The 14,275-nt window shown below is 32.9% G+C and overlaps 1 protein-coding gene across 1 annotated transcript; it reads left to right on the top strand.

Annotated features, from left to right (window-relative positions):
• The first annotated feature begins 3,959 nt into the window (after positions 1-3,959).
• LOC122274384 lies at positions 3,960-4,643 on the top strand. The gene is made up of 2 exons (XM_043083423.1): positions 3,960-4,305; positions 4,393-4,643. The coding sequence occupies exons 1-2, from the start codon at positions 3,960-3,962 to the stop codon at positions 4,641-4,643; spliced, it is 597 nt and encodes a 198-aa protein (XP_042939357.1).
• The last annotated feature ends 9,632 nt before the right edge of the window (positions 4,644-14,275 follow it).

The raw sequence follows: 14,275 nt of genomic DNA, 5'->3' as shown, positions 1-14,275 counted from the left end.
TACTACAGAGAAGAGTTATCACAAAATGTCAATAGTCTGTCAGGAGACGTCTTCTAGACAGATTCTATCCGTCAACAGAGTCCGATTGAAACTGTAACTCTTTCCAGATTGTTTATTTAAGGGATCCTACTGGTTAGGATCTGCAGAGTTTCAAATCTAGATATTTTCAAGAGCACTTTTAAATGCATATTTTGGTGAGAAAATTCTTTAGAGAATTTTTATATTTTTTATCTCTCTTCTAGTGTGATTGTTGCTCTATGTTGGAGAATTGATTGGTCAAATTTCAGACACTAGAGCTCCAGGAGAAAAGTCAATATTTGAATATCGTCAGAAGTTCTAGCTACTACTGCGATAGAAGATAAACAGGTCGTTTGTCTGGTTAAGTAAGAGTGTTAATTGACAAAGATTTTGTAATTGATAACTTACTTGTAATTTAATTTTTAAATAATAAAATTGACTTTTTTGAGTTTGGCTGCCCCGTAGGGTTTTACCTTTAAAGAGTTCTTTAAAGGGTTTCCCTTCGTCACCAATCATTGTGTCATACAAATTTGATTATTTACTTTATATGTTTAATTGATTAAATAATTGCATGCTTGAGATCTAAACCAATTTATTCAAGTGAATTGGTAGATATTTCCGTCCATATACATGGGTATTTGGGTAATTTCAATTGGCATCAGAGACAGGTTCCCTCATCCGAGTGTGATCCATGCCCTATAGATCATGTCGTTGTCATTATATGTCCCGCCGCACTTCTATGGAAAAAAATATGCTTAATTTAAAGTTCGTATGAGGGCTTTCCTCAAGTTTTTGGATGAACATGTGTGGCATGCAATTGAACGATGATAGACTAAGGTCGAGACATCTCTTGATGCTTGGACTAGAGATGATATCACTAATTACAATTGGAATAGCAAAGGACTTAATACTATTTTCATGCGGTATCCCCTGAAGAATTTAAAAGAATCTCCATGTGTGAGATTGCTAAAGAAGTTAGGGATATTTTGGAGGTTACATACGAAGGCACAAGAATAGTAAAAAATTCAAAATTATATATGCTAACTTCAAAATTTGAAAAGATTAAAATACTGGAAGATGAGAGTTTTAGTGATTTTTATACTAAACTGAATGATATTATAAATTCTAGGTTTAATCTCTGTGAAAAGCTAGAGGATTCAAGGGTCATGAGAAAGATTTTAAGGTCCTTAACTGAAAGATTTCTCCCAAAAGTTACAGCTATTAAGGAAAGTGATTATTTGGATGCTATTAAGGTGAAAGAAATAGTCGACTCCTTGCAAACTTATGAGTCATCATTTCCTCAAACAATAAAAGGTAAGTTCATTGCTTTAAAAACAGTAAAACATGATCAAGATGATTTTTCTAATAAAGAAAATTTGAACGATGAGGATATAGATCTCATTGCAAGGAAATTCAAAAAATTTTTGTTTAACAAGAAAGTTAGTGGAAAGCAAAAACAAGGTAAGAAATTTCCTACAAAGAAAAAATATTCTGAAAAATGGGATGAAGAAAAATATGAAAAAATTGATAAAGTAATGTGCCATGAATGCTTAGGATATGATCATATAAGAGTTGAATGTTCAAACTTAAAAAAAAAAAAAAAAAAAAAAAAAAAAAAAAAAAAAAAAAACGAAGGAAAAGTATTGAATGCCACACATAGCGACAATTCAAAATCTGAAACAGCTGCAGGAAGAAGTGGAACAAGCTCTGAATGAAGAAGAACAAAAATGGAAATAGAGGGCTAAACAACATTGGTTAAAGCATGGTGATAGAAATACTCAATTCTATCACCATCAGGCCAATCAAAGAAGGAAGACAAACTCTATTTCACAGATTCTGGACCAAAGTGGGCAGATAATTGAAGGCAAGCAGGAGATAGCATCGGTTTTTCATAAGTATTTCACTAACATTTTCTCCTCCTCAGGTCCATCTGAATACCAGGAATGCCTCCAAGGGCTGAATCCAACAGTCACCAACAGCATGAACACCCAGTTGCTAGCCAAGTTCACAGAGCAAGAAGTTAAAGAGGCTGTGTTGCAGATGAACCCGCTTGGATCCCCAGGTCCTGATGGGTTTCCAGCCCATTTTTACCAAACTCAATGGGGTAACATAGGCAAAGAGACCTGCCAGTTTGCCCTTGCCATCCTAAACCAAGGTGGCACCTTATCTAGTGTGAATGATACCTTCATTTCACTGATACCAAAGGTCAAGAACCCCAAGAGAGTCACTGATTTCAGACCAATCAGCCTGTGCAATATCAGCTACAAAATAGTTGCCAAAGTGTTAGCAAACAGAATTAAGCCTGTTCTTCCTGAGATAATATCAATGAACCAGAGTGCATTTGTTCCCGGTAGACTCATCACTGATAATGTCCTAGTTGCATACGAGACACTCCATTCCATGCAAACAAGAATGAGGGGTAGAGCTGGTTACATGGCACTCAAGCTAGACATGAGTAAAGCCTATGATCGAGTAGAGTGGGGCTTCCTTAAAACTGTTATGGTAAGGATGGATTTTGATCAAAGATTGGTTAGCTTAGTCATGGCCTGCATCACCTCAGTTTCATATTCTATTCTAGTTAATGGAGAAGCCACCATTTCCTTTAATCCTTCAAGAGGAATTAGACAAGGAGACCCCCTCTCTCCTTATCTTTTTACCATGGTTGCAGAAGTCTTTTCATGCCTCTTGAATCAAGTTGAATTGAAGGGCAGTATCTCAAGTATACCAGTTGGAACTGGGTCCATTCGTGTTAACCATCTGTTCTTTGCAGATGATAGTTTGCTTTTCTGCAAGGCCAACTCCTTAGAGTGGAGCAGGATGCTATACATACTGGAGGTCTATGAGAAGGGCTCGAGGCAGGTGATAAACAAGGATAAAACCAGCATCTTCTTTAGTAGCAACACTCCTACTGAGATCCAAACCAACATCCTGAATATATCAGGAGTTAAAGCTTCTGGCTCTTTTGAAAAATACCTTGGCCTACCTGCTATTCTAGGCAAATCCAAGGGGGCAGCTTTCCACTCCCTTATTGATAGGACATGGCAAAGGATTACAAACTGGAAGACTAAGTTTTTGTCAGCGACAGGGAAAGAAATACTTATGAAGGCTGTCCTACAAGCCATCCCAACCTACACTATGGTTATCTTCATGCTCCCAGTGTCAATATCCAAGAGAATTAACCAACTGTTGAGGAAGTTTTGGTGGGGTTTTGAGGAGGACCATACTAAGGTTCAGTGGGTAAAATGGGATCAATTGAGCCTAGGAAAGGAGAAGGGTGGTCTCGGCTTCAGGGATATCAAGAGCTTTAATCTTGCCATGTTGGCAAAACAAAGCTGGCGCCTACTTCAGGTTCCAAGCTCACTGCCAGCTCAGATTCTCAAACAAAAGTATTTTCCCAATAGGGCACTTTTGGACTCAAACCTGGGCAGCAGGCCATCCTATGCATGGAGGAGCATCCAAAGTGGCCTACAACTCTTAAAGGAAGGACTGGTGTGGAGAATTGGTAATGGAAAACGGGTAAGCATATGGAAAGACAAGTGGATCCCTCAACCTCATACATACAAGATACAATCCATCAAGCCTGAGGAAACAACAATTTCTTTAGTAGCAGACCTTATTGACCCGGTTCTGAAGCAATGGAAGGAGCCAATTCTAAACAGTCTGTTCACTACAAATGAGGTGGATGTCATCAAGTCTATTCCAATTAGCATTGGTGGGAGGGATGACCAACTAGTGTGGAATGGCACCAAAAACAGTAGGTTCTCTGTCAGCAGTGCCTACCACCTACAGAGGGAGATGGAGTCCAGACTAAAGGGGGGTCCTCACACCTTGATCCTCTTTCTAGTGTTTGGAAAACCCTATGGAAGCTACCAACTACTCCAGCAGTCAGAATGTTCGTGTGGAAAGCATGTAGTGAGGCCTTACCCACCATGGCAAACTTGATGAAAAGACACGTTGTCACAGAAAGTTACTGCCCAGTATGCAAGCTGGAGTGTGAAACAACTGAGCATGCCCTTTGGAGCTGTGAGGCTACTAAGGATGTGTGGAGTCAGGGCAGGAGGAAGATCCAAAAGTTGAGTCTAAACTGTGCATCCTTTAAGGAAACCTGGGGTCATCTTAGTCAACATCTACAAGGGGAGGAGCTAATGGAAGTGGCAGTAATATGTCGTCTTCTATGGACCAGAAGAAATGGATTCATTCATGGGAAGGGTTTCATGCACCCAAACCAGGTTCTAAGCAAAGCCTTTGGTGAAATAGAGGCTTACAAATCCAGCCAGGACCACCAAGGTTCTTGTCCAACATGTCATGGTGAGGGGTCAGCTAGTGTCTGGATCTAGCCCCCTGCAGATTACTATAAGTTGAACTGGGATGTAGCCCTTAGTGCTACTCGGGGGCTAGTGGGGATTGGTGCCATTTTGAGAGATCACCTGGGAAGAAGCATCGGTACTCTTCAGGCCAGGAGGGAGCTGAATTTGAATCCTTTCAGTGGGGAAGCTTATGCCTTAATGATGAGTGTCGTTTTTTGTAGGGATATTGGTGTCTCTAATCTGGTAGTCGAGGGAGATTCTTTACAATCATCAAGCTTCTTAATGGCAGTTCCCTCGACTGTAGTTATGGTGGATTGATAGTGGAAGATGCCAAGATGGAGCTGAACACCTTTGCTAACTGGTCAGCAGCTCACACGAGGAGGGAAGGCAACAAAGCAGCCCATACTTTGGCCAGAACTGCTCTCACACTCTCTGATGATTTGTTAGAACTTGAACTTATGCCAGTTTGTATTCAACAGATTATAAGAAGTGAAATGTCTGTAATGTCTTGTTAAGGAAATGAATTGTCTCTTTTCAAAAAAAAAAAATCTGAAACTTCAAGTTCATCATCTAATGAAGAAAATTCTTTTATAACTTATTCTACTATTGTTAATGATTTTCTTAAGGTTATACTAACAAAATCTAAGAGTGAATATGATGACAGTGACTATGGTATAACTCTTGTTGATACTAACCATGAACTGAGTATACATGAAACTTATAATGATTTATGTGAAGAAGTGATCAAACTGAAAAAGATTAATAAGAAGCTGTATAAAAAACTCACAATAGTGGAGAACGAAAAGAATAATTTTTTGGAGGCACTAAAAATTTCTAAAATTGAGATCTGGAGATTGAAGACTTAAAAGGATGCACTAGACAAAGATCCTACAACATCATCATCCTCTGCCACTACCTCTAAATATATTGTCTTTGTCAAAAGAAAAGTTGTGGATGCTCCAAAAGAAGTTGTTTCAAAGTCAAGTCTTTTTTAAAAGCCACGTGAAACATCAACCTCAAAGAAACTAAACCAAGGTAAGGTTGGAGGTAAGTTTGTGCCTATTTGTCATTATTATGGTATTTCTGGCCATAAGACCATATTACTTTAACTTGAATAAAGTGAAAAAAAAAATGGAAGTGAAAGAAAGTTAAAAATGAAGGGAAAGACTCTAGAAAATTAAGTTGATGAGATGAGTCAACAAATCACCTTCATAAGTATCAAACTTGGTGAACTGCCATAGTTTTGTCTTCACAACAAAGAAAAGACCATATAAAGTAGTGTTGATGAAAAGAATAGGCCAAAATTTAAAGTAAAGTGGGTGATCAAAGAAGATGTTGTGTCACATTAATAGGACCACTTGCATGTTCTTACATTCCTTATATTATTACATTAGTCTAGGACATGCATTTTTGTTTTGTTTTGTTTTGTTTTGTTTCATGTTTTTGTTCTTCAGTTTAAAATACATTATTTTTTTCTAGTTTGGTTCAAAAAAAAAATTTTAAGGAAAATGCATGCTTGATATGTCAAAATTTGAGCATTTGTATTCTCATATGATAAATTCTTGAATCTATGCATTTCTCTACTTTGTACAATTCACCTTGTGTATAATAACCCTATGGGTCATCTTGATAAAGTTCATTTACAAGTACTATGAGAAACTTATATGTATGCACATTATAATTAAGTTTCCTATTTATTATTGAGATGCTCATCATAGAGGAAGTCCATACCTTAAATTGACTAATACTAGTTGAACCTAATACAACAATAAAGAGATCTCTTCTTGCCAAACACAAATATTTGATCTATATAGAAAAAGTCGATGTTGGGAAAAAACAAACACATTACACGAATCTATCATTTAAGTCTATCATTTAAGTCCTTATAGAAAGAATCAATTCTCTAATCATTATGGGGAAAAAAAAAATGAGCAACAAAAATAGACATATAAAAGGGTTGTACAAACTAGTATTTGGAGGAGATACTCATGTATCTAAGTCCTAGTATAAAGTTTGATTTTTGAGATGAGTGACAATCTCTTATGAGCATTTATAGAAGAAAATACTCATGAATATTATTATAAAAAATATATTGAAAAAGAGAAAGAAAGAAAAAGTTATTGCTCTATATAAGTATGCTCACTCACACATTCACATCAACTTTGGTATTGATGATCTTATGAGGTGCGAACATCCATAATGATTGCTGCAAATAAGAGGGTGTACTCTAATGAATTTGTTGTGTGAGTGACACCATGTTTGTACTAAAATGAATCTAAGCATGTTACTTACCTCATTGTTTATATATATAAGAAAAAGATTAATTTTTTTAATTTTTTATTACTTTTAATTTTTTTATTTTTTATTTACTTATTATTTTAAATAAATAAAGTGATAAAAATATAAAATATATTTTTTTGGTTGGGTATTGGTCTAAGTCTGGACTTGATTTCTAATATATTGATATAAGTCCCAGTGGGACTTTATGGCTCAAGGCATACGCACGGTCTTTAGTCATGTAAACAACTTAAGTCACTACAAATGCGTATAGCCCCCCCCCCCCCCTCTCCCCAGCGGGGGGGGATATTATTCCCCCTTCACTTGCAGGAACTCACCCTTACACCCACGGCACTCTCCTCTCTCCTTCCTTATCTCAAGCCCTACACGCAAGACACATCACCTTATTGATTTCGTGCCCCTTGTGATTAAGACTCAGAAGTAATACTTCTAATCTATGTTCCTTCATCATGGTAAGGGTTCTATCTAAATCAAATCCGTCTCCCTTTCAAAGTCTAGGTTTCGGCACACCTATATCTGAAGTTTGAAATTTTGGTTGTTGATTTGTGATGTTGGGTCTTGGATTTGGTTTGGGAAGAGTAGGCATTTACCCATATGATCATTTGAAAGTATTTTATGCATGTATTGAGAATGATTTTTGGTGGGTTATGTGATTATATATTTCAGTTTTAATCAAGTGCACATCAAGTATTTGTGTTTATTTCTCAATCAAGTCACACTAATTATTTGTACGTATTTGTTGTGGTTATCTTACCCATATATCTAGAACATAAGTGTGATTAGTCTGTATCAAAAGTTGACACTATTTCGAGTTGTTCATCATGTCTTTTTTAGTATCTTCATCTTGACATACATAAGTGGTATTTATTCTCTTATGAGTCTTTTCAGATTAGTGACAAAAAGGGAGAGTATTGGAGGAGCAGATTGATTTACTTTTAGTAATGTGAAATTTAGGGAGAGTTTGAGTAAGTATGTTGTTGAGGAGGAATTGAATGAATTTGCTACTGAATTGAATTTATTGAGGAGGAGTTGAATGATTTTTTTGTGTTGTTTAATATTGTTACCCAGATGACTAACACAAGAGGGAGGTGAATTGGGTTATATTTAAAAAATTAAAAATTATAAATCAAATATACAATATAAAATATAAATAAAATACGAAGTAGCAATAAATGTAAAGAGTAAGGATAAGAGAGAAGCAAACTCAGTATGTTAACGAGGTTCAGCTACATTGCCTACGTTCTCGCCTTAAACTACCCCTTGAAGATCCTCAAATTCACTATTCAACCTCCTTCAAGTGGAGATAGAAACCTATTACACTTTTGAACAACACCACTACAAATGATCCGTGTAAAACACCCTCTACACTTGCAAATAAAACACCCTCTACACTTCCAATCACCTTACACGTGGTAATTCAATTATTTCCTGTATAGAACACTTTCTACACACAAGGGTTATACACACCATTTACTGATACTAGAGCTGATAGTGAGTAGGTTATCAGAAAACACTCCTCAATTAGCGAAATAAGAACAATACGTCGCAAACTATATCTCTCTCAAAATGAACAAGAGTTAAACCTCAATGCTTAAAAAAGAGAGAATGAAAGTTTTGAATGAATGTTGTATGCTCTTGGTGTTGTAAATGTAAAGCTCTCAAATGATCTATTTATAGGCATATGAGACTTCATATTTAAATTTAAAAAGATTCATATGTCAAAAACAACATCATTCACTTTCAAAAAATTCAATTAAAAGTTTCTTCTTTTTTATTTGTCAAAGACAACATCATTCTCTTTTCAAAAATTTCAAACCTAATTTTTTTACTTTTTGCATATGACAAAAGGAGTACACTTTACTTTTCAAATTTTTCAAACAAAATCATTTACATTTTGCATAAGTCAAAAAGAGTATCAATCACTTTTGAAAATATTCAAATAAAGCATGCACATGTGAAAGATGACAATCAATTATATTTAATATTTTTAAAATTTTCAAACAAAATCATCTACTTTTTACATAAGTCAAAAAGAGCATCAATCACTTTTGAAAATATTCAAATAAAGCATGCACATGTGAAAGATGACAATCAATCATCTTTAATATTATTAAAGTTCAAACATTTAATCATGTCATGCATATGTGAAAGATGACAATTAATCATCTTTCAAAATTTTCAAATTTAATTTTCAAAATATTCATACACATGTGAAAAATGTATTTTAATGTTTTATGATAAAATATTAATTTTGTTCCTTAATCCTAATTTCAAATTTTTAAGATATTTACAATATTACTCTATGATTTTAATGTGAACTTGTTCCCTTCTTGCTTATACTTGATTCTTTGATGTGCTTGACTCCATTGTATAGACAACTTGAGCTTGAGACTCCTTTATTCTTTGAATTCATTTGTTATCATCAAAATTCATATGTAGATATATAATTACACGAAACATGAAACCTTGAGTTCAACAATCTCTCCATTTTTTATGATGACAAATACTTTACAGAATCTGAAACCTATATTAATACTTAAGTTCCCCCTGAAAATGTGAGTTAGTTTTTCAAGCAAAAATATAAATATAATTCTAAGCATATATAACAAGTTTAGCAATTCAGAAAATGTTAATGTTCTAGTCTAAAACTCCTCCCCTTTTGGCATCATTAAGAAGGATCCGCAGAAAATAAACAAACTAAAGAAAACAGTGTGTTAGTAGAAACTGTAGATAGTTGAAAAATTGAAGCCGCCCGTGACCCAACAAGTGTTGCAAAGCCTTGAGACCTAACTCTATGAATTTAATGCAGCTGGAGATTTAAACAATTGTCTGATGTTGTTGACAAACAAGATTGAGGGCTCCGAGTTTTTATAAAAAAAATGATCATTTTTACCTATCTAATATAATATAAAATCACTCTTAAAGTTCATCCAATTCATATCAAATCTTATTCTCATCTCTATAACTCATCTGTATTCCTTTAACATTTTCACTTTAAGCTTTCAATTCTTTTCTCAATGGCTCATTTTTCTAACATTCCTCTAGATCCATTCATGAGGTATTTTACACCTCAATCTTCCGTCTTTTCTGCAGCTACTATTGGTGTCATGTTGTAGCAAGAGAATAATAATTTGGTTAATAAGTCAAACTCCGATACTATCTATGACTTTGTGAGTCTCGGGACTTGCTACTCCTCCTCTATAGTTGCTTTTTACCAGCAGCTACAAGTCAGAAACTATGAGGTTGAAAAGTTTAAAGAACAAATTGTTGTACTTCAATGAATTGTTCAAGAGTCTCACACAATGGAATGAATCCTTCGGCAGAAGAATAAACAGTTGAAATCTCTATTGGATTCTTCATTCCACTTGCCAGTTCCCATGGATAAGAATGGCATGATATTATATGAAGAGAATGAGCGTATCAAACATAAGGCTAAGAACCTCAAGTTTATGTAAAAGTATTTATAAAAATTATCTCTATTTTTATTGACTCTGGTATATCTTTTAAGAGATATTCATAACATGCATCATACATATTTCTCTTCTAATCATACATAATCTATCTTCTAGCAAAGGTTTTGTGAAAATATCTGCTAAATAATTGTGTGTGTTTGTGAACTCTAGTACTATATCACACTTCTGCACATGATCTCAAAGAAAATGATATCTTATTTCAATATGCTTAGTTCTAGAATGTTGTATTAGGTTCTTTGAAAAATTTATGGCACTTATAATATCACATTTGATTGGAATGTGATTATACATGAGTTTAAAATTTTCAAGTTGTTGTTTCATGTAAAGAACTTGAGCACAACAATTATCCGCAGCAACATATTCCGCCTCAGCAGTAGATAATGTAACAGAATTTTGTTTTTTAATAAACTAGGAAACTAGTGCATGACCTAAGAAATAATATGCTTCACTAATACTTTTTTGATCAATTTTGCAACCAGCATAATCTAAATCTGTGTAGCTGATTAAATCGAAAGATGTGTGCTTATGGTACCATAATTCTAAATCAATTGTACAACTAAGATATCTAAAAATGCACTTAACTGCAATTAAATGAGATTTTTTTGGAGATGATTGAAAGCGTGCGCATAAACACACACTAAACATAATATCTGGTCTATTGGCTGTCAAATATAATAAGCTACCAATCATACCTCATATACCTTCGAGTCAACTGGCTTACTGATTTCATCTTTATCAAGTTCAGTAGATGGGCTTATTGGCATTCCAATTTCCTTATCACCTTCCATCCCAAACTTCTTGAATAATTCCTTAATATATTTTGATTGATTGATGAATATTCCACTTTTTGCTTGCTTAATTTGCAATCCAAGAAAGAATGTAAGTTCTCCTATCATGCTCATTTCAAATTCTTCTTACATAGTCTTAGTAAAAACTTAGCATATATTTTCATTAGTAACACCGAATATTACATCATCAATATACATCTGAATCAAAAGAATATCATCATTATTTTCGTGTTTAGTGAAAAGAGTTGTGTCGATTTTTCCTCTTGAAAAACTTTTTTCAATCAAAAAACTATTAAGTCTCTCGTACCAAGCTCTAGGAGCTTATTTGAGTTCATATAGTGCTTTTGTAAGTTTGAAAACATAATTTAGAGAAATATGATTTTTAAAACCTAGAAGTTGCTCAACATATACCTCTTCATTTATAAAATCATTTAAGAAAACACTTTTAACATCCATTTGAAAAAATTTGAAATCTTTATAACAAGCATATGCAAGTAGCATTCGAATAGTTTCTAATCTTACAACTGGTGCATATGTCTCATCATAATAGATCATTCTTTTTTATTGAAACATTGGACTACAAGTCGAGCCTTATTTCTAGTAATGACTCCAGACTCATCTTTCTTATTTCTAAAAATCCATTTTCTTCTAATAATAGTATGATTTTTAGGTTTAGGAACAAGTGTCCAAATATCATTTCTTTCAAATTGATTAAACTCTTCTTGCATAGCTAGAATCCAACATTCATCAAGAAATGTTTCATCAATATTTTTGGGTTCAATCTGAGATAGAAAAGCAGTATAATTGCAAATATTTTTAAGCGATGATCGAGTGCTTACACCTCGTGAAGGTTCTCTTATAATTTGTTCCACTAGATGATATTTCACAAATTTTTACTATTTAATTGCATCTTGTATTAAATTTTGATGATCTTTCCTGATATCTTCATGTTGAACTTCATCTATTGTGTTCTCTTTGTTGAGATTGAGACCTTTCGTGTTATTTATACCTTATGTTTCTTCATCAATGGATTTCTTAGAGAGAAGAGAATAAGATTCATTAAATACTACATGCATAGATTCTTGTACAGTCAAAATCTTTTTATTGAATACTCTATAAACTTTACTATTAATAGAATACCCGAAAAAGATAAATTCATCAGATTTTGTATCGAACTTGTCTAAATTATTCATGTCATTCAAAATAAAATATTTGTATCCAAATATATGAAAATAACTAATGTTGGGCTTTTTTTCATTCCAAAGTTCATAAGAGGTTTTATCTAGTTTAGACCTTAGCATAATTCTATTTATAACATAACATGCAGTACTTACCGCTTTGGCGCAAAAGTAATTAGACAAGTTGTTTTCATTGAGCATTGTTCTTGTCATCTCTTGAATAAATCTATTTTTTCTCTCTACTACCTCATTTTGTTAAGGAGTTTGAGGAGTAGAAAAATTATGCATAAAATCATTTTCATCACAAAAAGTTTCAATATTTTTATTAACAAACTCTTTTTCCCTATCATTTCGGATACTTGAAATAGTATAACCCTTTTCATTTTGAACTCTCTTGCATAAATTGGTAAAGGCATTATGTGCCTCATATTTATGAACAAGAAAGATGATGAAGTATATGTAGAGAAATCATCAACAATAACAAATACATAATATTTTCCTTCTAGACTTGCAACTCTATTTGGTCCAAAAAGATCCATGTGTATCAGTTGCAATAGTCTAGTAGTGAAAATATGTTTCTTGGTTTTAAAAGAAATTTTTGTTTGTTTATCAAATTGGCATGCATCAAAAATTTTATCTTTAAGAAAATTTGCCTTTGGTAAACCTCTCACAAGATCATTTTTTAAAAATTTGGAAATAAGTTTCATGTTGGCATGACCTAGTCGTCTATAACATAGCCAACTAATTTCATTTTGAGCTAAAAAACAAATAACATCTTTTGAGTCAATTTCTTCAAAATCGATTGTATAAACATTGTTGATTCTAAAAGTAATAAAACAAACATTGCAATCATGATCATTCAAAATAATACATTTATCCATTTTGAAAGTAACTGTAAATCATTTATCATATAATTGACTTAATCTCAAAAGATTATGTTTTAGACTTTCAACAAGTAGAACATCTTCAATTATAGGAGAAAATTCATTACCAATTTTACTTATTCTCACGATAGATTCTTTCGAGTTGTCTACAAATGTCACGTGTCCTTCTTTTTTAGATCTAAAATCAAAGAACTTAGTCTTATCTCCTGTCATGTGTCTTGAACATCCACTATCTAAAAACCATTTATTTTTGCTTGTGGAGGACTTCATGCATACCTATAAAAACAATTAAAATGATTTTTTTTTGTACCCAAGTTAATTCTTTGGGTCCCTCTTTTATTAGTATTACAATAAATAAGATTTTTAGGTACCCATATGGCCTTAATAATCAATATATGCTTTCTTCTAATAGGACAAGTATGATAACTATGATCATTTCTATTATAAAAATTACAAATAACATGTGGCATATATGAAGAACTTGAGTGATTATAATAGTATCTTTCTTTGACAAAATTATTTTTATGAAAAGAATTTTGAATTCTGGACTTTAATGTAGAAGGATTATTAAAGAAATTTTTATAAGGTTTGTATTTTTGTTTTGGCATATATCCCAAGCCTGCCTTGTCAAAAACACATCTTTGACTATCAAGAAGTTTTTCAAAAAAAAATTTAATTCGTCAAGTTTTCAACAATATTTTCTAAATCAGTTTTCTTTTTCTTTAACTTAAGATTTTTATCTTTCAAAACGATACTTTCTTTTTTTAAAATATCAATTTCATTTGTTAAAAAATAATTTTTCTTTTTCAAAACAGTATATTTGATACCCAATTTTTCAAATTCCTCATATACCTCTTCTAAAATATTTTGTAATTCTTGATATGAAAGATTTTCAATATTATCAAGATTTGTTATCTCAAAGTCATGTTTAGCTATAAGACAAAAATTTATTGATTCTTCATTACTTATTTCACTATCTGAGCTACTTAAATCATCATCTCATGTAGTTTTCATTACTTTCTTACTCTTGTTTCGATCTTTCTTTAGTAGAGAACAATCTGGCTTGATATGACCAGGCTTATTGCATTTATAATAAATCAAAGTGTCATTTTTATCTGAATCTTTCTTGTAAAACTTTTTAAAGGATTTCCTCGGAGGAGCTTTATTTTTCTTTAATAACCTCTTAATTCTTCTTGTTATCATCACAACTTCTTCATCTTTATTTTCATTTTCCTCATTTTCATCACTTTCACTTTCATGAGGAATAACTTTAAGTGCCAAGCTCTTCTTTGGCTTTCTTTCTTCTTCTCATCTTTTCAATGTATACTC

This window comes from Carya illinoinensis, chromosome 8 (genome assembly GCF_018687715.1).
Source record: "Carya illinoinensis cultivar Pawnee chromosome 8, C.illinoinensisPawnee_v1, whole genome shotgun sequence".
NCBI classification, from domain to species: domain Eukaryota; kingdom Viridiplantae; phylum Streptophyta; class Magnoliopsida; order Fagales; family Juglandaceae; genus Carya; species Carya illinoinensis.
The sequence above is the reverse complement of the archived record's forward strand: the minus strand, read 5'-3'. Positions and strand labels throughout refer to the sequence as shown.